This window comes from Nilaparvata lugens, unplaced genomic scaffold, assembly GCF_014356525.2.
Source record: "Nilaparvata lugens isolate BPH unplaced genomic scaffold, ASM1435652v1 scaffold4459, whole genome shotgun sequence".
In the NCBI taxonomy this organism is placed as follows: domain Eukaryota; kingdom Metazoa; phylum Arthropoda; class Insecta; order Hemiptera; family Delphacidae; genus Nilaparvata; species Nilaparvata lugens.
The window spans coordinates 1-26,836 of NW_024090662.1; the positions used below are offsets into that span (position 1 = coordinate 1).

Consider the following 26,836-nt stretch of genomic DNA (forward strand, 5'->3'; position numbering starts at 1 on the left):
TTGAAAAACACTGAAAAACCATTGAAAAACATTGAAAAACATTGAAAAACATTGGAAAAAACTGAAAACATTGAAAAAATTGAAAAAACATTGAAAAACATGAAAAACATTGAAAAACACTGAAAAAACATTGGAAAACATTGAAAAACATTGAAAAACACTGAAAAACACTGAAAAACATTGAAAAATATTGGAAAACACTTAAAAAACATTGAAAAACAATGAAAAACCTGAAAAACATTGAAAATCACTGAAAAAACATTGAAAAACATTGAAAAACATTGGAAAAATTGAAAAATATTGAAAAACATAAAAACATTGAAAAAAACATTGAAAAACACTGAAAAAACATGAAAAACATTGAAAAACATTGGAAAACATGAAAAACATCGAAAAACATTGAAAATCGCTGAAAAAACATTGGAAAACATTGAAAAAGATCGAAAACATTGAAAATCATTGAAAAACACTGAAAAACATTGAAAAACACTGAAAAAAACATTGAAAAACATTGAAAAACATTGAAAAAACATTGAAAAACAATGAAAACCTTGAAAAACATTGAAAAACACTGAAAAACATTGAAAAACATTGAAAAACATTGAAAAACATGAAAAACATTGGAAAAAACTGAAAAACATTGAAAAACATTGAAAAAACATTGGAAAAAACTGAAAAACATTGAAAAACACTGAAAAACATTGAAAAACATTGAAAACATTGAAAAACACTGAAAAACATTGAAAAATATTGGAAAAAACTGAAAAACATTGAAAAACAATGAAAACCTTGAAAAACATTGAAAATCACTGAAAAACATTGAAAAACATTGGAAAAACATTGGAAAAACATTGAAAAATTGAAAAAACACTGGAAAAACATTGAAAATCATCGAAAAACATTGAAAATCGCTGAAAAAACATGGAAAACATTGAAAAACATTGAAAAACATCGAAAAACATTGAAAAAACATGTTTTTCTATGTTCTGTATGTTTTTCAATGTTTTTCAGTGTTTTCAATGTTTTTCAATGTTTTTCAATGTTTTTCAATGTTTTTCAGTGTTTTCAATGTTTTTCAATGTTTTTCAATGTTTTTCAATGTTTTTCAGTGTTTTCAATGTTTTTCAGTGTTTTTCAATGTTTTCAATGTTTTTCAATGTTTTTCAGTGTTTTCAATGTTTTTCAGTGTTTTCAATGTTTTTCAATGTTTTTCAATGTTTTTCAGTGTTTTCAATGTTTTTCAATGTTTTTCAATGTTTTTCAGTGTTTTCAATGTTTTTCAATGTTTTTCAATGTTTTTCAATGTTTTTCAATGTTTTTCAGTGTTTTTCAGTGTTTTCAATGTTTTTCAATGTTTTTCAGTGTTTTCAATGTTTTTCAGTGTTTTTCAGTGTTTTCAATGTTTTTCAGTGTTTTCAATGTTTTTCAATGTTTTTCAATGTTTTTCAGTGTTTTTCAGTGTTTTCAATGTTTTTCAGTGTTTTCAATGTTTTTCAATGTTTTTCAATGTTTTTCAATGTTTTTCAATGTTTTTCAATGTTTTTCAATGTTTTCAATGTTTTTCAATGTTTTTCAATGTTTTTCAGTGTTTTCAATGTTTTTCAGTGTTTTTCAGTGTTTTCAATGTTTTTCAGTGTTTTCAATGTTTTTCAATGTTTTTCAATGTTTTTCAATGTTTTTCAATGTTTTTCAATGTTTTTCAATGTTTTTCAGTGTTTTCAATGTTTTTCAATGTTTTTCAATGTTTTTCAGTGTTTTCAATGTTTTTCAGTGTTTTCAATGTTTTTCAGTGTTTTTCAGTGTTTTCAATGTTTTTCAATGTTTTTCAGTGTTTTTCAGTGTTTTCAATGTTTTTCAGTGTTTTCAATGTTTTTCAATGTTTTTCAGTGTTTTCAATGTTTTTCAATGTTTTTCAGTGTTTTCAATGTTTTTCAATGTTTTTCAATGTTTTTCAATGTTTTTCAATGTTTTTCAATGTTTTTCAGTGTTTTCAATGTTTTTCAATGTTTTTCAGTGTTTTCAATGTTTTTCAATGTTTTTCAATGTAAAACATTGAAAAACATTGAAAAACAATGAAAAACACTGAAAAACATCGAAAAACAATGAAAAACATTGAAAAACATCGAAAAACATTGAAAAACAATGAAAAACATCGAAAAACATTGAAAAACATGAAAAACATTGAAAAACATCGAAAAACAATGAAAAAAAACATTGAAAAACATTGAAAAACATGAAAAACATGAAAAACATCGAAAAACATTGAAAAACAATGAAAAAACATTGAAAAACATTGAAAAACAATGAAAAACAATGAAAAACAATGAAAAACATTGAAAAACAATGAAAAACAATGAAAAACAATGAAAAACACTGAAAAACATCGAAAAACATTGAAAAAAAAACATCGAAAAACATTGAAAAACAATGAAAAACATGAAAAACATTGAAAAACATCGAAAAAAACATTGAAAAACATCGAAAAACATGAAAAACACTGAAAAAACATCAAAAAACATTGAAAAACATGAAAAACATTGAAAAACAATGAAAAACAATGAAAAACATGAAAAACAATGAAAAAACATCGAAAAAACATTGAAAAACAATGAAAAACAATGAAAAACAATGAAAAAACATTGAAAAACATTGAAAAACATGAAAAACATTGAAAAACAATGAAAAACATCGAAAAACATGAAAAACATGAAAAACATCAAAAAACATTGAAAAACATTGAAAAAACATTGGAAAACATTGAAAAACATTGAAAAAACAGAAAAAACATTGAAAAAAACATTGAAAAAAAAACATCGAAAAACATCGAAAAACAATGAAAAACAATGAAAAACATTGAAAAAACATTGAAAAACGATGAAAAACAATGAAAAACATGAAAAACACTGAAAAACATCGAAAAACATTGAAAAAACATCAAAAAACATTGAAAAACATGAAAAACATCGAAAAACATGAAAAAAAAAACATTGAAAAACATTGAAAAACAATGAAAAACAATGAAAAACAATGAAAAACACTGAAAAAACATTGAAAAACATCGAAAAACATTGAAAAACATTGAAAAACATTGAAAAACATTGAAAAACACTGAAAAAACATGAAAAACATTGAAAAACATGAAAAAACATTGAAAAACATCGAAAAACATTGAAAAACAATGAAAAACATCGAAAAACAATGAAAAACACTGAAAAACATCGAAAAACATTGAAAAACATTGAAAAACAAAAACATTGAAAAACATCGAAAAACACTGAAAAACATCGAAAAACATCAAAAAACATCAAAAAACATTGAAAAACAATGAAAAACATCGAAAAACAATGAAAAAACATTGAAAAACATCGAAAAACATGAAAAAAACATGAAAAACATTGAAAAACACTGAAAAACATTGAAAAACATTGAAAAACATTGAAAAACATCGAAAAACATTGAAAAACATTGAAAAACATTGAAAAACATGAAAAAACAATGGAAAACATTGAAAAACATCGAAAAACATTGAAAAACATCGAAAAACAATGAAAAACATTGAAAAACATTGAAAAACAATGAAAAACACTGAAAAACATCGAAAAACATCGAAAAACAATGAAAAAAAAAAACATCAAAAAACATTGAAAAACATTGAAAAACAATGAAAAAAAACATTGAAAAACAATGAAAAACAATGAAAAACACTGAAAAACATCGAAAAACATTGAAAAACATCGAAAAACACTGAAAAACATTGGAAAACATCGAAAAACATCGAAAAACATTGAAAAACATCGAAAAAAACATTGAAAAACACTGAAAAAACATCAAAAAACATTGAAAAACATTGAAAAACATAAAAACATTGAAAAACACTGAAAAACATCGAAAAACATCAAAAAAACATTGAAAAAACAATGAAAAACATCGAAAAACTTGAAAAACATTGAAAAACAATGAAAAACATGAAAAACATTGAAAAAATTGAAAAACATTGAAAAACAATGAAAAACAATGAAAAACAATGAAAAACATGAAAAACATCGAAAAACATTGAAAAACATTGAAAAACATTGAAAAACAATGAAAAACATCGAAAAACATTGGAAAACAATGAAAAACATGAAAAACATTGAAAAAAATGAAAAACATTGAAAAAACATCGAAAAACATTGAAAAACACTGAAAAACATCGAAAAACATTGAAAAACATCGAAAAACATTGAAAAACAATGAAAAACATCGAAAAACATTGGAAAACAATGAAAAACAATGAAAAACAATGAAAAACATGAAAAAAACATGAAAAAACATCGAAAAACAATGAAAAACATTGAAAAATAATGAAAAACAATGAAAAACATCGAAAAACATTGAAAAACATTGAAAAACATTGAAAAACTATGAAAAACATCGAAAAACATTGGAAAACATCAAAAAACATTGAAAAACATCGAAAAACATGAAAAACATTGAAAAAAATGAAAAACATTGAAAAACACTGAAAAAACATCAAAAAAACATTGAAAAACATCGAAAAACATTGAAAAACATGAAAAACATTGAAAAACATGAAAAACATCGAAAAACTTGAAAAACAATGAAAAACACTGAAAAAACATCGAAAAACTTGAAAAACATTGAAAAACAATAAAAACATTGAAAAACATCGAAAAACATCGAAAAACATTGAAAAACACTGAAAAACATCGAAAAACATTGAAAAACATTGAAAAAAATGAAAAACATTGAAAAACATCGAAAAACATCGAAAAACACAGAAAAAAAACATTGAAAAACATTGAAAAACATCGAAAAACACTGAAAAACATTGAAAAACATTGAAAAAAACATAAAAAACATTGAAAAAAAAAACATTGAAAAACACGAAAAACATTGAAAAACACAGAAAAAACATTGAAAAACACTGAAAAAACATTGAAAACCTTAAAAAAACATTGAAAAACATTGAAAAACACTGAAAAAAACATTGAAAAACATCGGAAAAAACTGAAAAAACATCGAAAAACATTGAAAAACATTGAAAAACATTGAAAAACATGAAAAACATCGAAAAACATAAAAAAAACATCAAAAAACATTGAAAAACAATGAAAAACATTGAAAAACATCAAAAAACACTGGAAAACAATGAGAAACATTGAAAAACATAAAAAAACATTGAAAAACAATGGAAAACATTGAAAAACACAGAAAAAAACATTGAAAAACAATAAAGAACATTGAAAAACACAGAAAAACAATGAAAAACATTGAAAAACACAGAAAAAACATTGAAAAACAATGAAAAACATTGAAAAACATTGAAAAACATTGAAAAACACGAAAAAACATTGAAAAATATTGAAAAACATTGAAAAACACTGAAAAACATCGAGAAACATTGAAAAAACATTGAAAAACATTGAAAAACACTGAAAAACATCGAGAAACATCAAAAAAACATCAAAAAACATTGAAAAACTCTGAAAAACATCGAGAAACTTCTAAAAACATTGTAAAACACAGAAAAAACATTGAAAAACCTGAGAAACATCGAAAAACATTGAAAAACACAGAAAAAACATTGAAAAACAATAAAGAACATTGAAAAACACAGAAAAACAATGAAAAAAATTGAAAAACACAGAAAAAACATTGAAAAACAATGAAAAATATTGAAAAACATTGAAAACACATGAAAAACATCGAAAAACATTGAAAAACATGAAAAAAATTGAAAAACATCAAAAAAACATTGAAAAATATTGAAAAACATTGAAAAACACTGAAAAAACATCGAAAAACATCGAAAAACATCGAAAAACATCAAAAAACATTGAAAAACATCGAGAAACATCGAAAAACATTGTAAAACACAGAAAAAACATTGAAAAACAATGAAAAACATTGAAAAACATCAAAAAAACATTGAAAAAATTGAAAAACATGAAAAAAACACTGAAAAACATTGAGAAACATCGGAAAAACATCAAAAACATTGAAAAACAATGAAAAACATTGAGAAACATAGAAAAAGATTGAAAAACACAGAAAAAACATTGAAAAACAATGAAAAAAATAGAAAAACATTGAAAAAACATCAAAAAAACATTGAAAAACTTGAAAAACATCGAAAAAACATTGAAAACATTGAAAAACACAGAAAAAAAAAAAAAACATTGAAAAAACAATGAAAAACATGAAAAACATCGAAAAACATGAAAAAAACATTGAAAAAACATTGAAAAATATTGAAAAACATCGAAAAACATGAAAAACACTGAAAAACATTGAGAAACATTGAAAAAACATCAAAAAACATTGAAAAACACTGAAAAACATCGAGAAACATCGAAAAACAATGAAAAACATTGAAAAACATGAAAAACACTGAAAAACATTGAAAAACATTGAAAAACATTGGAAAACACAGAAAAAACATTGAAAAACATTGAAAAACACTGAAAAACATTGAAAAACACTGAAAAACTCTGAAAAACATTGAAAAACTTGAAAAACATTGAAAAACATGAAAAACATGAAAAACATGAAAAACATTGAAAAACACAGAAAAACATGAAAAACATTGAAAAACATTGAAAAACCTTGAAAAACATTGAAAAACTTCGAGAAACATCGAAAAACATCGAAAAACATTGAAAAACATTGAAAAACATCGAAAAAACATAAAAAAACATTGAAAAACATCGAAAAACATTGAAAAAATTGAAAAACATTGAAAAAAAACATTGAAAACATTGAAAAACATGAAAAACATGAAAAACATTGAAAAACAATGAAAAACATTGAAAAACATTGAAAAACAATGAAAAACATTGAAAAACATCGAAAAACATTGAAAAACAGAAAAAACATTGAAAAATATTGAAAAACATCGGAAAACTCTGAAAAACATTGAGAAACATTGAAAAAACATAAAAAAACATTGAAAAACACTGAAAAACATCGAGAAACATCGAAAAACATTGAAAAACACAGAAAAAACATTGAAAAACACTGAAAAACATCGAAAAACATTGAAAAAACATTGAAAAACATTGAAAAACATTGAAAAACATTGAAAAACATTGTAAAACACAGAAAAAACATTGAAAAACATTGAAAAAACATTGAAAAAATTGAAAAACATTGAAAAACATTGAAAAACATTGAAAAACATCGAAAAACATTGAAAAAAAACATCAATGAAAAACATTGAAAAACATTGAAAAACAATGATAAACATTGAGAAACATCAAAAAACACTGAAAAACTCTGAAAAACATCAAGAAACTTCGAAAAACATTGTAAAACACAGAAAAAACATTGAAAAACACTGAGAAACATTGAAAAACATTGAAAAACACAGAAAAAACATTGAAAAACAATAAAGAACATTGAAAAACATCGAAAAACATTGAAAAACACAGGAAAAACAATGAAAAACATTGAAAAACACAGAAAAAACATTGAAAAACAATGAAAAACATTGAAAAACACAGAAAAACATTGAGAAACAACGAAAAAAATTGAAAAACATCAAAACAACATTGAAAAATATTGAAAAACATTGGAAAACACTGAAAAACATCGAGAAACATCGAAAAAACATAAAAAAACATTGAAAACACTGAAAAACATCGAGAAACATCGAAAAACATTGTAAAACACAGAAAAAACATTGAAAAACAATGAAAAAAATAGAAAAACATCGAGAAATATCGTAAAGAAAAAACGTAAAAAAACATTGAAAAACATTGAAAAACATCGAAAAACATAGAAAAACACAGAAAAAACAATGAAAAACATTGGAAAACATCGTAAAACATCGAAAAATACAGAAAAAACATTGAAAAATATTGAAAAACATTGGAAAACATTGAAAAACATTGAAAAACATTGAAAAAACATTGAAAAACATTGAAAAACACTGAAAAACACTGAAAAACATCGAGAAACATCAAAAAACATTGAAAAACACAGAAAAAACATTGAAAAACACAGAAAAAACATTGAAAAACATTGAAAAACACAGAAAAAACATTGAAAAACAATGAAAAACATTGAAAAACATTGAAAAACATTGAAAAACATTGAAAAAACATAAAAAAAATTGAAAAACATTGAAAAACATCGAGAAACGTCGAAAAAACATTGAAAAACACTGAAAAACATCGAGAAATATCGAAAAATCATTAAAAACACTGAAAAAACATTGAAAAACATCGTGAAACATCGAATAAACATTGAAAAACACTGAAAAAACATTGAAAAACTTTAAAAAACATTGAAAAAATGTTCAAGTCACAAAATTGACTCAAGTTAAAAAATGCTCTCTAAATAATGAAAGAATGTCTCACCTCATCTTTGTTGCAGTTGCGCCCTCCCAGCAACCAGCAAGTCCAGAGTCCAGAGTTGTCGTCCAGTCTTTTGAGCACTTTTTTCACATCACTGCACTACTTTCACTATACTTCGAATGCACTCGCGGAACGTGTATCCATTTTTGTACGGTACGGAATATTCAGAGTTCATCACTGTATGCAGTGGGTGATAGCTGAAAATAGAAAACAAAAACTATTAGAATGATGCAGTAGTAACACATCAACAAATCAAACATATTTTATTGATGAGTCGAAGTGTCACTGTTCTAGGAATTCAAAGTACTACACTAGAATATTCTACCTATATGGGATTGAGTATTATAACAATCAAGATTGGACTCTTGTTCTGAAATTATTTTCAGTGAAATCTCGAGATAAGAAACATCCTGCATTGCCTTTGCATTAATTTCTTGTTAAACAAAGGTCCTTGGAGATCATTAAACTTGTATAACTGGATTTGTTCCATCAATCTTATTTCAGAATTGATTCATAACTCCAAACTCTATAATCATAATTCATGAGAATTTCATCAATAAAAGGATTGAAGTGGACAGCGCATCAGCATTTATCTGATGGCTCCAAAAATATTTCAAAATATCTCGAATTCATATAGATTCAATATAATATCCTATTAATTTACTAATAGAGATCCATCTCTATACTTTTTGAGAACATGTCCAAACAATATGGAAACATATTATTATTGTTTCTCATATAAAATCAATAATCCTATTTCTCATCAAATTGAGATGTAGTGAAGCTGTAACAGAAAGCAGTTGATTAGATGCATTGACATGAAAATTACAGTGAATCAATCCGAATTCTAGATTTTTTGTTGAAATTCCATCTTCTTGAAGACTGCAGACTCTCAGACAAGTATACTTGTCATGAGATGATAATTATATAGGCCTATGTAGTAACTGTGTCAATAGATGCTTTCTTGGTACCTATATTCTCCAAGAGGTAATAATAATTATAAAGTCTATAATGTTTTTTATTACATTGATGAAAGTTAATATTGAAGAAGTCTCATGTTTTCATGAGAATACAGTAGCAGACTTATTTAAATTCTCTCAAAAAATGTTCATTTTTCGAGAATAAGTTATTATTTTATATGAATAGAGTTCAATATCCACTCAATTCTCAGTCAACAATAAATATTCATCACTATTACAGTAGGTCTACTATATTAAGTTACTCTAAGAACAAAATTACATTTGTTGGGTCCGCTCCAATATTATATTGAGCACTGTATCCCTCCACAGGAGTATACAGTATATGAGATTACACTACTCATTGCAAGTAGTGGATGGACATTGTGATGTTTCGGACTCCACCTAAACTGTGGATCCGTAGTGTCCCAATTGTAGCAGCTGCAGGTGGAACTACCACGAGAGGTTTCCATCACCAAATTAACCAATACAATCAAATCATACCATACAATCAAATAATTAAAACTAACTTTACCTCTATGAAATATTTCTTTTAAGATTATTATACTATCCAATCTGCTTCTTCTTTTATATTAATTTGGTGATATCCGACTGATGATTGTCATAAATTTAGGCATAGAATGAACAAATAATTATTGACAAAAAAGAGTGAAGAACTTATCTGAAGTGTTGGGACTGCTTCCTTAATCCTCTCTGCATCATGATTCCTCATCCTCTTTGATGACTGAGATCGGTGAAACTGGAAATAAAGAGGGGAAAAATTCGTGTTTTTGCTGGAAAAATCAACTAAAACGAGTTTATTTGCGGGGAATTGAAAAATAGAAACTAATAAAAGGAGGAGATATGTTGATTTTTTGAAAAAATTGTGTTTTGGCAGCTTAAATAAGGGTAAATTTGTAAATGGAAAATTTGAAAGGTGCTAGTAAACATCCCTGCACTACTCCATTCCTTTTCTTGAGAGTATTTTCATCATTTTGTTTTCATTTATCAAAGTTTTATCGCAGAGAAAGGATATGCGTTAGTGAACTGACTTCTTATTCTATGGTTTTATACAAATTTCGCAAGCTCTTATTCAGATATTTACAATCGCCGTTATCAAATGAATTGTAGAAGTCAACAAATAATGCATTTTGAGAATTAAGGTATTCTTGGCTTGGCTTTGTAGCTCTGTTTTTGAAGAGTTTTAAAACCTAACAGATATTTTCTGGTTATTTGAATTCAAATTGAAATGGCCGCTACAAGAGTCAAGTCTACCAACATGATTCTCCCAGAGAAAGTATCGATTTGGTACAAGGTGGGAATATGTTTCAATTTCATGATTTTTCAAGTTTTCAGATGAATCTATGTGTCCAATTCTATTCCATTTGAAATTCACTCATTCTCTAGATAGAATGCTATCAATATTGTTTGCAGAATGATATGCATAATCCAGCATGATGTTAAAAGGAAAGGAGGATCTTATCAATTGTCAGAACAGAAACTAGACAAGAATAATGATTCTTGAGATAATAATAATTCATTGTCTGTGTAGTTCTACAAATGATTCACAAAATGGATAATTTTGAAATATTTCTTGGATTTTTTATTTTTTCTCAAACAGCTGACAGCTGGGATCTGCCATCTGCACAACCTGACAACAAAGACGCCATCTTGAATTCAAAAGCGCGGTAAATTCAAGATCCTCATGCTCAAGGAACTGATACAATCTAAGAAGGATATCCTATTTAATAATAGCCAGATAAGCTTCTAAAGATGAAATTCATACAAGCAAAGATGAGAAAACCCATACGAAATGCCTTCAGATGAAATCGATACGATGCCATTCCCTGGACATCGAAAATTCTGGACAAATCCAGTTCCTCATCATAGATTCCCAGATTGAAATCAATTTAGAGACGTCTAGAGGCTCTAAACACAATTTACTTTGCTTTAATTTTTAACTTCAGACATTAATAAGCTTCTAATAGTCTGAAACATACTTCGAAACCGTGTTTCAAGCATTTAAAATAGCTTTGTCTCTCATCGTCTGAGGGGCTCTAAAAGTGAGGTTAGGTTCCATAATGATAACAAAAAGAGGTCATTGTCCTATTTTTTCAACTCAATCTTAATAGCTAAATGTTTACTATTTCAGGGAACTCTGGACCTTTCAATTATTGTCATGGGGAATGGGAATTCTGTGGTTTACAATCCAGGAGTAATCCTAACCTCTAAAAGTGAGGTTATGTAACAGTTTCTGTTAAATGTGTACACACTCGTGCTCTACCCGCTTGTCCAGTAGTTAGTGAGCACCTTCAGACAACCATATAATTATGTTCAAGAAGTCATATTTTTTTCATAATACATTAGGTCCTCTATGGAGACTAGCCTTACGGCAAACTACTTTTATACTGTAGTGAGATTTATCAGAATTACTCAGTTATAAATATGTCTAGTAACACACACATCGATTTTTGCACGTACTCATAAATTCTATTAGATTGAACATAACTTGGGAAACACATGATTATGTACCTGCACACACATCCTGCGTTTGACAAGCTCCATTCAATCTAATAGAGTTTATAAGGATGACATAAAATCGATGTTTGTAACTGGCTCAACACCTACGGTGGTTTCTATTGAACCAATGTTCACAGTTCCAAGTGAACCTCACTAAGGCTTTATATAAAAACTTTGCAGTATTTATAGAGCCCTAAATCTCACTATATGCGACCCAACCTCACAATTAAATCTATCACCTATAATACTAGGCAATACCAACCTGCACCGCTCTCTAATGCCTTGCCACAATGAAGATAGACGCGCTGCAATGGGCCGCACATTCCCACATATCAGTCAACACATAATTTCCATCAGTTCTGATTGGACTCAGCGAGTATCATTAGTCCCATTACAGCTGATGGCAATCATATTCTCAATGTACCTGATATGATATGTGGGAGATTCAGCTTTAGAATCGCAATAGAAGACTGTAGGCCAGTTTCCATTGCCACAAATCCCAGAGACAAGTTGCACAACTAATCATTGATTGCTATATTCTGGAGACAGCTACTGTTGGGATACATTAATCTGTGGCAATGGAAACTGGTCTCAAGTAGTTAGTAGTAGACACATTGAAATGGAGTGCCACCTCGCCACGCTCCAATGTGCGCCACTCTCTCTTCAATGTTGACAGTACTCTGTCAATAGTCTGCGCTTGCTTGCTTATCAACCATCATAACAATCAAATTATGTCATTCTATAGACACTAATCAACATGAATGATTAATCTATAAAGTCTGTGCCCTGAATTGTAATGAATTTATAGACTAGTACTAAAACTCGTTGCACACAGGTTCATCAGTAGCGGTTATTAACTGCTACGGGAACGCGGAATTAGGAATGTCCGCAACTGAAATGTTTATCACATTCCCACTTCCGTGTTCCCGCCACAGCTAGTGGACGCTACTATTGTCCCTGTGTGCGGCTCCTTCAAAGAACGCTATTAAAACTCACTCTAAACACACTTTCAATAAGTTGGTTCAAAATGGCTACCTCCTCAACCAATAGTGGGACTGTATCTCAAGATTGTATGGAGGAGGAGGGGGGATGAATACTCAAAGATTGGTAATTAATATTTCTATAAATACGATCAGTATATTTGATTCCACCCAATAGAATACAGTTAAAATACACAACTCAGCAGTTGGAAAAACATTGACGAATATTATTGAATTTGTAGTGAAAGTATCCTTGGGTACAGAAAAAGGGTGGGGGTATCCAAGTCTTCACAGAATTTATTTTTATAATTATGAATTGGGTTCAGAAAACAATGAAACTTCATAACTATTAGAATGACCCAGCTTTTAAAATCATAGCGGAAATGAACCAGACAGGAATAATTATAACATCCTGAGATCAATTCACTCATGAACCAACAACAGCTCTTCAATATAATGACAAATTGAATAAAAAATATAATGATGAATGAAATTAAATGAATGATGAAATAAAAATAAAATGAATGATAAAATAAAAATAAAATGATGTAAACCAAAAACAAAATTTTATTACAAATTAATAAATCATAAAATAATAAGATGAATGAAAAAATTATAAGATAAAAATGAGTTTATTTTGGAGAAAATAGAATTAGTCCTAGGTATCCTATAGTCGACTGCCGATTCCCTTTCCTGTAATATAAAAATTTGAACAACGTTTAGAGCTTTGATTCATTTGGAATTTTTTGCTATGTTCAAGTGCATCAACAAGCCGTGCGATTTCTGGAAACTAGTGGTGCTCTATCATGCTATAAATACATCACCAACAACGAGGAGAAAAAAAATTAATGAAAAAAAAATAATAGTGAAAACAAAACAATGATTGGTGAAATGATTATGTGGTTTCAAACAGCACTGATGTGCACAAGACAAGCAATCAAATCAAGTCACAGCAAGTGAGACAATCCATAGTCGAAATGTGTTTAGAAAAAAAAACAAAGCTATAAATGCTCATGAAGAAGGAGAAGAATGAAGACAGAGAAGAAGAATGAAGAGAAAGAAGACTGAAGACAATACTATGAATAAATCTAGACTTAGCTTTCAATGAGAAAGACATCACAAGTTCAAGCAGAAGATCAAAACTATCAATTATTCAACTCAAAACATTCCAAGTAGAAGCTGCGTGATATTACAAGTTTGCAGAAGAGTGCATAATATTAGTCTAATATACAGTTATTTACAGCAAGCAGACAAGACAACACAACAAAAAAAAGGTGAAAAGAAAACCAGACAATCAAAGAAGAAGAAAAGTCAACATGCTAAGGTTAGAAACGAGAAAGAAACTACCCACTAGTTAATAATCATTCACAGTGCCTTAATAGTCAGGATATACTTCAGTATTACAACGCTATCTATCTATCCATGTAAATAAAACAATTTCGTTCATCACTGACTGGTGTAGCCTACTTTGAGGAAATATTTTTTAGAAATATTTATGGCAATGCGGGAAACTTAGAGATGCTTTACAAGCCCAATTATCTTAGCAACCCCAGATGCTCTACAAGCTGTCTACTATCATAATTTTTTTTCAACTACTGTCTACTAAAACCGTTCAAGCGTCTCCCAAACCTGGTAACATTACGAAAAAAATAGGCTACTTCAAAAGCCTATTTAAGTGAGAGAATTAAAATCGTAGATCATTCAAACTATAATAACACCGACTGACGGCGCTAATAGAACCATCGAGGCTCAGTTCAAATTCACTCAATTTCCACCAAAATACACCGGTTAAATCTGTTCATTTTTAAAAGCTTCCCAAAGACTCGCTTATCAGAGTATAGAATACAATTACTGTTTTTATTTTTTATAGAGAGCAAAGATAGGGCGCAAGCATAAGATTAAGGCTGGCCACTAACGACAGGACATGCATGTATGTACACACAAGTTTATCATGCATGTCCTACCGTTGGAGGCCAGCTTAAGAATAATTATGGTTAATCGCAAGATACATTCTATAACACGCAAGCAGCTCGCAAAGTGCACAATCAAACATCACAATTCAAACAAGAAACAAGACAAATATAGTAAAAATCATCAACTAACCTGAAGAAAATTCCGTATGATGGTATATAATGCATCAGGTTGTGAAGTAATCCAAGGCTGGAGATTAGAGCAGTAACATTCTTCTTCAAGTCTTCTCTCAAAGCAGTGAGATTCCTCTGCGCGGTCATTCTGCTTCCAACATTTCAATACACTGCAAAAGAACATAATGCTTAGCCAACAAAGTAATAGATACCGTCTACAAATAATACACAAGTGGAGTGACTCAAGGTGGTTGAAATAAGTGGTTGAGACACAAAATTCGTTTTATTCAACAGCAAGACACAGTCAAAACTGTTGGGGGCATAAGTCCTGTTTCTAAAAAAAATCAAATTCCATCAACACATACATTCATCACAAAACACATCAAGATTGATGAAAAATAATAGATTCACTTCTAAATCAAATTTTAGGTGCAAGAAGATAGATTGGCTACTCATACTTCACAACTCAGCTACTTCATATTTCTGTAATATATTATATTCAACTATTGTAACGGTAATAATTAAAGTGCTGTACGATTTAGAACAGTTTCCACCTCACAAACCAAGAAATTAAGTGAAATGCAGCTTTAGAATTAGCCCATTTCTGTATATATACTCCTCACCATCAGGTGATATCATCGAGAAAAGAAGGCTTAAGAATTTATGCCATAATATAGATCGTTTATGTTGCAAATGTGAGTGCTAAATGAAGCCGATAGTCCTAGTAGTTGTTTTTGGTGAAGCTATGTGACGCTGGTAGTCTCTCATACTGTGCCCTTCTTACACTCCCAACAACACACTAATAATAGACAGTAGTCGACAGTAATCGGCTTGAAATTAGGAACATAAACGGCCTATTTCATGAGATATATTCTAAGCTATATTCTCTGTATGGTGTGATACAGTTAAATCAAGTTTCATAACCACTTGACTTTCATTTTATCTCGGATTGTGAACATGAAATAGCCTCAATTTTTGGAACATACCATGGAGGGATATCTTCTCATGTTATCTTTTCTTCATTCTCTATGTGCCCACCTTTTGATTTTTAATGTGTTAAATAAAATGATTGCTTGCTGTGTTGGTTAAAATTACTTATTGATTGATTGATTAACGTCTCCACTACCTCCTCACTATGAGAACACCTATTTGGCATCACACCTTAATTCAAGGTCTGATCACACAGAGAGCGATCTGCTGGCAGCGGTCTTGGATTAATATATACTTATAGATATCTTAAGGTATAGATATTAATATCAACGTATGACACTCAAGATTTCTGCTCCAATACATTGGCTTGAATGAATCCAATTGATTGAAATGAAATTTCTTCTGCTATATGTGTTAGAAGTGAAGTGGGCTCTCTTAAAAATTTTGTTTGTCTTTTTTCTCTCTCTCTTCTTCTCTCTTCCTTTCCCATTCTTCCCTCTTCCACACCTCTTCACCATTCATTCTTACTTTTATTTTTAGGTAGTTTATGTTGCAAATTCCGAGCTGACTTGCTGTTAACTCAAGCTGATTACTGTCTATTATTAGTGTGTTGTTGGGAGTGTAAGAGTGTAAGAAGGGCACAGTATGAGAGACTACCAGCGTCACATAGCTTCACCAAAAACAACTACTACGACTATCGGCTTCAGTTAACACACATTTACAACAAAAACGCCCTATACGATAGCGTATCATCTTGTGCTATATTTTCTCTAAGAATCAATCATAAGAATTAGTCACTGCCCTACTATCCGAATAAGAATTGACAGACTACTATCATCCAAAAAGATACAAAAACATGAAATAGAAGTCAGTTCCCAATAACACCTAAATAATGTCAGGAATAATGCAAACTATAAGATTACCAGGGGTTTGAAAACTATTTTACAGTATTTAGCTACCTATTTTATGGGGTAGCTTCAAATCGGGGATAATCAGCGATGGAAAAACTATTGGAATGCTTTCTTCCAGTCATTGATCAACTTTAAAACAATAATATTGTAATTGTTTAAAAGTACCACTACCACCATCGAGGAAGGCACCCCAGCTGTCGTCATCACCGCCTCCACAGAGGCCGACAACTGCGCCCCAGCCGCCATCGTCGCCGCCTCCACCACAACACCACGCTCTTGGTCACGCCGTCCAAGACCCCACTGTACTCTCGACCACCAAGACGGACACCCCGAGTCACTACATGCCGGCCTCTCCTCTCGTCAGCGACGAGAACACCTCGCTCGGATGTCACGCTATGTCAGCTCACGCCTTCCCTCGTAGCCCACCGGCAGTGACGACCCTACAGCTCACGGGTCAGCCCTTGCCGCGCGCGGATCCCCTACACGGACAACAGCGACTCAGCCGCCATGCACTCCACCCACACTCAGGGTGATGATGCTAGCAAACCAGAGCACCAGCTGCTCCACCACCCTCCACGGCCACCTAGACTTGGAGATTATGAACCAACGTCAGTCCGTCTTCTTCCTAGGCCTACCAGATCTTCGAGACGACCTGATATTGGGACGCACTGGCTTACCACTAATCGAGCCACACTTGATTTCGCCTCATCTTCGGCTGCCAACGGCGAGAAGTCATCTATTGGATGTCACCTCAGAACAGATTGACCCCGAGATAGTCGAGCAGTTAACGAAAACAACACAGAGCCAACTTGTGTCAACTCCTCCAGCGGCACATACACCAGCCACAGTAACCACAGCCGCAACTCACAGTATCCAGCTCCTGTCCACTTCCATCAAATCCAATTGTTTCATTTGTTGGTCGTCGCATAGACAAAAAATTTTCAATTTTTCAATTTATTTATTCACACACACACACACACACACACACATAAGATACATCAATATGAAATAAAAATTAATTACATCAATAAAAAAGCATTACAGTATAAAATAAATAACATAAATATGAGAACACATTACAATATTAGAAGGCAATTTATACATGTTATGTGGTGAAGAAGGGTAGAGGATCAAATGTTCTTCCAACTATGGCTATCCATGTCATAGGAAGGCTTTTGATCCTTGGATTTTTTGGAAAGGATTGGGAAAGGGATGTGATAGAGCACAAAAAGGGGAAGTGAGCGCACTAATCAGAAAAGTTCTCTGCTAACTTATTATAGTTCTCAAAGGTAGAAGAAGTAGTTAATTTTGATCCAAGCATTGATATCTGTTTTGACTTTTTTTGTTATCTTGGCACAGCTAATAATTTGTTCAGGAATTTTATTTATAATTTTAGTGCTTAAATATATGAGTTATCTTCTAATATTTTCAATGTTAGTATGATAGATTAGGTACTTATTTGAGGTGGGTCTTAAATTGTATTGATTATTGATAGTATTATTAGTGCAAATGAAATTATTTTTATATTTAAATATATACTTCACTACATTCATTACATACAACTGTCTAACTGTCAACACGTTAAACTCTTCAAAAGTCAGGTTGGTTGGGAAAAGTCTAGGCTTATTTAAGATTGTTTTAATGATTGATTTTTGAATTATGAAAAGCTCTTCCAAGTGGGAATTATAACAGCCCCCCATACTGAAATACCATACTGAATTATGGACTGTACCAGTGCAAATTATACCATTTTAAGATGACTTGAGTTTAGAATTTTTTTGCTTCGTAGAATTTATAAGAAAGATATCTGATTCTTTTGCATAAAAATTTGATATGGATGTCCCACTTCAAATATTCATCTATTATGACGCCTAGATATTTTGTGCTTGTTACTCTTTTTATTATGGGACAAGTGCAGTTATTGAAGTTCATGTTGCAGTTTGAATGTAGTCTCAGATTCATATTTTCGTCGGGTTTACCAGTTGTATTGAGTGCAAAGGTGATGTAATTGGTTTTATCAATGTTCAAGCTCAAAGTGTTTTTGTCTAACCATTTTTTAATGAGAAAACAATTCTGTTCTGCAATTTCATGAGCCTCGATCCACGATTTTCCATAGAAAACAGCTGCAGTGTCATCTGCGAATGATATAGTTGTTGAGTTTTTTAGTTTCTGGCTCAGTAAATCATTCACATAAATATAAAAAAGGATTGGTGAAAGTACAGTTCCCTGAGGCAACCCGTAAGAGGTCATTTTAGAGGTATCAGTACATCCATTTATTGTTAAAGACTGTGTTCTATCTCTCAAATAGCTTTTAATTGATTCTAGAAAAATTCCCCTGAAGCCATATTTCTCGAGTTTATTGTAAAGGGAGTAATGTGGAATAGTATCAAAAGCTTTTTTGATATACAAGAAAACCGCTGAAGATTTGTAATTGGAATTCCGGTTTTGTGAAACAGTATTAGCAAATTTAATTAATGCATCTTCCGTACTCTTCTCAGCCTGAAATCCAAATTGATTTTCATTTATTAAAAATGTAGGGAAAACGCCAATCTTGAGCGTATCTTGTACGCAAAACAGGAGAAATTACAACGCTACATTTCTAGAACTGTAATAACTGGGGATGCATATTCCAACTCTAACCACTCGAACTACTAGTTCTCGGAAAAAGCTGAGAAAACTGTGGAGAACCGCCGAATTTGAGATAAATCAATCATAAATATAGTGGAGATCTTACCTCAACTAATCTCCATTGGTGAAGATGGACGAAGTTGACCCTTAAAGTTGTCACATCCCTACAGCTGTGTGGTAACCAGCTTTCAACATTTGAACAACAAGCTGAAAAAAGCAACATTTAATTACTACTTGAACAACACTACAAATAATTAGCGCATATTCAAGTGAAAAAAATAAGGGCCTGAGCACACAGAGAGCGGTCATTGATTAAAGCGGCCTTAAGGTTCAATTCTTAACAGGCGAATCTACAATTCAAGTCGCGCTGCTATAGTCGCTCAGTCACTTGCGGCTGTAGCCGTCTCAGGTTTAGGGCCAAGCCACACGTAGCGTTTTTCAGACTAGTCGGCAGGGCAAATCCAAGAGCTTTCTGCTCTGCCGACACGTCTGAAAAACGCTTCGTGTGGCTTTGCCCCTATTATATTACTGACAGTTACAGCCACTAGCAAGTGAGCGTCACTTGGAGGAATTTGCAGAGCAGAGAAATGGAGGGAGATCAGCCAATTACTGTGATGAATAGAGCCATAGACTCAGTGCTTTTAGAGAGGAAACTACATAACCGTATCATGAGCAGTTGAACGCACACTAAAGACTACAAAACACTGCACTGGCCGCTTTGGCACGGCAACATCGCCGCCGCTCTACTATACTCCTACCTTTCTCTGCTCCGCATATCCCTGCAAGTCCAAACTTGCTATTTTGTATGGACTATGGACCTTCAAGCTACAATTCCTTAGCGACGAGTCTGACCGCACATCTTTAGTGAGGCGGCTCGAGCCGCTTGATAGTCTGGTAGTGACTGGAGCACAAAGCCAATAAATTCATAGTTTTCATTTCAACTATTTCACAAGTTCAACAATAAGGGCGGAATATCAGTGACGGAATTTCGGTCGCGTTTTTGTATCGTAATAGAACGCATAGCCCCTTACGAGGAACACCTGCGAAATTCTGCATAAAAGACAATGCATCCTGTAAACCAGCGAGAAAAATTGCGTTGCGTCTATTCCGCCCGTATAGTTGGGGCATAGTACCACCATATAATTTTCATAAATTCAATTCTACCTCTACGAACTCACTATGCGCGCACCCTTATTCACCTTATTTTATTCCTAAATATTGATTAATTCCTGTTTCAGTTTTCACTTGTGAACATGCCTAAGCGGTATGTCCATGCCATGAGTTTTATTTGTCAGGAAGTGGCTTGGCGACTAAATAAGAGAGGCTATTAGGAGTTCATTAACTCCGCCATAGAAGGTCCTGAGCCCGTTTGAGAGAGGAGGAAGGTGAATGGCTGGTTATTGAGCTCTGGTGGGAGTACTAATGTCGAATAGGTACTACCATCAAATACCAGGTAATGCTCCAGTTGACAGTGCAAGCTGTCTACGCAACCAGCAAATCCAACCCCAATTGGGGAGGGTGAAGGGGAGTGTCCGGCCCCTCATAACGGGACCCCTTCGGCTAAAGGAAGGAAAACCCCAACAGAAAACTTTGGTCCTCCAGATTGGGGGTTGGGCGCAGGGCCAACCCCCCTGCCCTGTAAAAAGCTTACTGTTACGAAACCTACAAATGCCTCGGAACCGGACCGGAATAAAAGGAAAAATGAACGGATACCCAATGACAGAAATAGGATGACGGAAAAACAGAAGAGACAGAGATTTATTCTTTGCCACCTGGAATGTTAGAACTCTGAATAGGGCGGGAAACGCTGCCGTGCTAAGGAATATGATGGAAAAGTATGGAGTGGGAATTGCTGCTCTGCAGGAAATTAGATGGAAAGGGAATGGAATGATGGACCTGGGAAATCATAGGTACCTTGTTTTACAGTGGTCATGCGCAAAATACCTTTGGGACAGGATTCCTTGTAGATAGAAAATAAAAGGATAGAGTAATGGATTTCAATGCTGTCAATGAGAGAATTTGTGTGATACGAATAAGAGAAAAAATTTTCAATATAACTTTGATCAGTGTACATGCACCAACCAATGAAGCCGATGAAAACGATAAAGATGCATTCTATGAGAATTTAGAAGAAATATATAGAAAAGTACCTGATCATGATGCAAAAATCGTCCTCGGTGACTTCAATGCTAAAATTGGTAGAGAAATATGTTTTAGACCAGTAATAGGCATACACAGCTTACATGAAGAGAGTAATGCCAATGGACTTGGTGTGATAGACTTTGCCAGTGGCAAAAATATGACAGTTAGTAGTACTTACTTCAAGCACAAGGACATTCATAAGATGACTTGGTGCTCACCAGATGGAGTAACACGAAACCAAATCGACCACCTTTTAATTGATAAGAGGCATGGCACTGACATATTGGATGTGAGAAGTTACCGAGGTGCGGACTGTGATACAGATCACTATCTTGTTAAAATCAAATACAGGCAAAGAATAAATAATATGAAGAAATTTCGAGGAGTGAGCCAAAAGAAATTCGACAGTGAGAAACTGATAAAAGATGAAGAACTACGATAGAGGTACAGTCAAAAACTGGTGGAAAAAATAGAGAGAATGCAAGGTGGAGAGAGTGTTTCAGTGGAGGAGCAGTGGAAGAATATTAAGCAAGTTGTTACAGAATCTGCACAAGAAACAATTGGGTACAAAAAACAGGACAAGAGAAATGTATGGATGGATGATGAATGTTTGAAAGCATTGGATGAAAGGAATGTGGCCAGAATGAGAATGATAAGTTGCAGAACAAGAGCTACTACAGTAACTTTCCAAGAGAAACGGAGATATGCCAGTAAACTATGCCGTCAAAAGAAAAGACAGTATGAAAAAGCTAAAATAGAAGAAATTATGGAATTTGCCACGGCAAGAGATGCCAGGAAGATGTACCTAAGGATACGAGAAGGGAAGGCTGGATTTCAACCTAGGACATCTTTATGTCAAGACAAGCAAGGAAATTTAGTAGGAGGGGAAAGGCAAATAATGGACCGCTGGAAAGAGTACTTCTGCGACTTATTGAATCAAAATCCAGTGGAAGAAGGATTAGAGGCGATCAATTTTATAGGGCCAGACCAGTATATTGAAAATCCAATGATGTGCGAGCTGGAGGAAGCTATCAGATCTCTCAAGAATAGCAGAGCTCCAGGGGAGGATTTGATAACAGCTGAAATGCTCAAAGCGGGTAATTCCACTTTATTTGAACGGCTGCTTAATCTACTTGTGCAAGTATGGGAGGAGGAGGAAACAATTCCTGAAGAATGGAATACTGCAGTTATTTGTCCCATTCACAAGAAAGGTAGTAGAACTGATTGTGCCAACTACAGAGGCATTGCACTGCTGAGCATAACATACAAGATCCTTGCAAAAATAATTTCTTTCAGATTGAAGCCTTACATTGATGAAATACTCGGTGACTACCAATGCGGCTTCAGGAAAGACAGGTCCTGTACAGATCATGTTTTCACGATACGAACCATCATGGAAAAGTGTTACGAATATAATGTAAATCTGCACCAACTGTATATTGATTATCAGCAAGCTTTTGATAGTGTCCAAAGAAATAAACTATTTGAAATCATGATAGAATTCGGAATCCCACTGAAACTTGTACGTCTCACTAAAATGACTCTGCACAACACCAGGTATAAAGTTAAAGTTGAAGGAATACTGTCAAATGACTTCTTAGCAAACACAGGGCTCAGGCAAGGAGATGTACTTTCAGCCATGCTTTTCAATATAAGTCTAGAAAAGGTTATTAGAGGGATCACCATTAACCCAAGGGGAACGATTATGAATAGGATGATCCAATGCATGGCATACGCTGATGATATAGTTTTGATAGCACGAAATAGACAAAGTTTGGAGACTGCATTTACTCAGCTCAATGAAACATCAGAACAAATAGGACTTAGAATAAATGGCGGCAAAACTAAATATATGGCCAGCAGCAGAACACGACAAGCAGGTGACACAGAAATAAATATAGAGAACTTTGTTTTTGGAAAGGTAGCAGAATTTAAATACCTTGGCTCTGTAATCACTGATGACAACAACGTCCAAGTCGATATAAAAGCAAAGATAGCTGCAGGTAATAAGTGCTATTTTGCCCTAAGCCAATTCCTTAGATCCAAAGTGTTAACGAAGAAGTTGAAAATTCAAATTTATGAAACAATAATAAAACCAGTTGTGTTGTATGGCGCAGAGTCCTGGGTTCTCACAAAGAAAGATGAAGATTTCTTGAGTACTTGGGAACGGAAAGTATTGAGAAAGATTTACGGACCAGTCTGTAACAATGGGGAGTGGAGAATAAGGACAAATCAAGAGTTACGTGACCTATACCAAAAAACAGAAATTGTTAACGAAATAAAATACAGGCGACTGAGTTGGTTAGGTCACGTAGAAAGGATGAGTGACTCAAGAGCAGTAAAGAAGGTCTTCAGAGAAAATCCAGGAGGAAGGAGACTACGAGGACGCCCACGAAAACGCTGGCTAGAAGATGTGGAACAAGATTTGAGGAGGCTGGGTGTCCGAGGTTGGAGAAGAAGAACTGGCGACAGAGAGGAATGGAGAGGCATCATAGAGGAGGTCAAGGCCCTAAACGGGCTGTAGCACCACGGAGTAAGTAAGTAAGTATTAGGAGTTCATTTCGAGGGGCCGAACGACGTCACTTATCAACTCTCAAAATCTAGCTGCTGCGTCACCAAGGCTATCGTATCGCCCCCAACCTTCAACCCTTAACCTAGCGCCGCAGTGCAGGATGGTTTCTCACAGCTTGGCGTTGTTGTCATTTGAGATGGGTGTCTGGCTTGGAAGTGTTTCGGCCGCATTGCCGGATGACTGTTAACGGTTGCCGGAAGATCAACAGCTGGGTTTTTTTCGTTATTTTTCGTGATAAAGAAATTCTGATTGCAGATTCGTTCTCAGCGACCCCAAGTTTAGCCTGAAGGCTCAGAATGTCAACAATGTTTTTAAATAATTAAAAATCATCATGAAAAGTCATTAATATGGTAGTACACCACGTTTCTGGAAACTTTTTACTGGTGACTGGAGTTATTATTGACACACAAAAATCAAAATAATCGTGAGAAAGAAAACTGCTGATGAACGCGAATAAGACCGTCACTCCATTGTTCTATTGTCTCGGCTGCTTGGCTGAGCCTGGCTGGAGGGATCAAATAACCGACTGGATTGATCTTTCGTCTGTCCGCTAGGCGGAACTACGCCGACCATTGCTGGGTGGAAATGTTACTGCGGCCGCTCGCATTCCCACCAACGCTGCTATTATTTGCTGTCTCAGCGCCTAGTCCGATTCAGCCAAGCAACCAGCCTGCACTGCGGAGCTAGGTTCAGGGTGAGCCGGGCTAAAAAACTCAAAAGCAGCAGTCTAGATCGAGTGCAGTCGAGTTTCTAGTTCACCTAGTGCTATCCCACTACAAAATGATTCATGTCATCGATTCGACATCATCTGCTGCGAACGTGGACAGCACAAACAAGTGAGGCGAATACAGATATCACCGACCACTAGAAACCTGGTGGTGACTTGTAGCAGTCAGTAGAACGCGCTGACACGCGGTAATAAACCGGTGGAGCCGCCAAGGCAGTAATAAGGGTCCTTATGCCGCAGCCACATGTTGGCCCAATGATGACCACCGCCAGTGTGTCGATGGGTAGTTTGCCAGCGCTGGCCTTCATTGGCCATCGCTCCAATTTTTCTCGAGCGGAGGCCAGCCCCCCACCGTAGGCCAATGAAGGCCAAACCACCCATCCACACTAGTCAACCAATGCCTGTTTAGTCGTTTGTTGTGCTGATTTTTCTGTGTAAATGAGTATCTAATGAATTATCGAATAAAATATTTGTGATATAATGAATAATTTTGATTTATCAAGTGATTGGAAAAACTCTTATAAATTCTGATACAAGCTACATTTTGTCAAGGCGACAAAGTTGAACAGCTGATGTAATAGGACAGAAGAACTGGCTAAATCATTGCCACTCTGGGCGGCACTGGCTAGATTGGCTTTCTTTCAAGATGGCGGATTTTGACGTCACGATTCTAGCCGAGTTTCCATTGTGCATGTATTGTTTGACGCTGGCCTTGATTGGGCACTGGCCACATTGCAGTGTAGATGGCAAGACCAACGCGGGCCAGCGACTGAGGACTAGGCATAACATAGTGATGTTTGCAATTCACTCACCATAGATATTGTTATGCTCGATCAAGCCGCGGCCTTCGCCCAAGATGAAGACGCCACCCTGATGGCCGTTGTAGATCTCGTTGCGGTGGGGTTGCTGTGGGAATGGATGCGGTTGTCGATGAACTGGCCGAGCCCGTACAAGCCACCCGTCTGTCCGTGGTGGATCTCGCAGTGCACCACTGTCACTGTCGGGTTGGCGCCCGAACCCCGCTATCCCATTGTTGTGGATGTCGTTCGCCTCCAACAAACCCTGCAAACAACAAATTACCACATTAACCACACGTCACGTTTATCTATATACTATATATGCAGGACGGAATTTAGGGTTTTAGTATATTCATATATGTTGTACAGTACGCATCCCATAGCTTTGAAACGGCATATAGGCAAGGAAATAATTACGGCGTTGCAAAAACATCAGGCTTTAGAGACCCTAGATCCCTAGATGGAGGAAGCTCCCTACACACAGAGATTCTTCATGAATGAGAGAGCTGCAACGTATCACCAACAATGGAAAGAGCTTGTTGAACGAATGTCAGCTGATAGGCTGTGTTGTGCTAAAAGGACGTAACTCCGAAATGCTCCTTGTATATCTTTTCGGATGCAACAAGTTGCTTTTGAAAAGATAAAAAAGAGCATCTGTTGCTTATGAAAAGATACATTTTCAAAAATGTTGGATGTTTTTGAAAGGGTAGTATTGAAGTCTAGTGGCCCTCCACCGATAAGCAAAAAGCTACAGGACCCGGACTGTACGAGTAGTCATATGAATAGTTGATACAAACACAGAAACTAGTAACACAAAATAATACACATTATAGGCTAACAAGTCAAGGTAATTATTTACATAGGGAGTATATGTTTTCTACACAGTCAGTATATGTGGTACCTACCGTCAATTTATCATGTCATGTTTTAACCGATGATTACTATAATGTCTGGCATTCAAACAATATTATAATGGAATTTCACCAGTTAACATCTCCTCAACCGAATAAAAAGCCTGACCGGTATCAACTTGAATACACTCTCTAGTAAAGTGCTCATGTAGATCGCATATTAGATCTAATATATTCAAGATATCTTTGAAAAGTAAGAGCCTGCAGCATTAATAAACAGTGAAGAGTCAAATTGCTGTATATTTTTAAAAAATGGCTTGCAGGGATCCATTCTACCCAGATATTAAATTGCCACATCATAACACTGTGTTATTAAAA

The 26,836-nt window shown here is 33.6% G+C and overlaps 1 protein-coding gene across 1 annotated transcript; it reads left to right on the forward strand.

Annotated features, from left to right (window-relative positions):
* Positions 1-16,903: 16,903 nt before the first annotated feature.
* LOC120355725 (mucin-7-like) lies at positions 16,904-20,630 on the forward strand (the record flags this gene model as incomplete). Its single annotated transcript, XM_039444377.1, has 2 exons — positions 16,904-17,194; positions 20,608-20,630. Coding segments are annotated over 2 exons (314 nt in total), but the record flags the coding sequence as incomplete, so codon positions are not given.
* Positions 20,631-26,836: the final 6,206 nt, after the last annotated feature.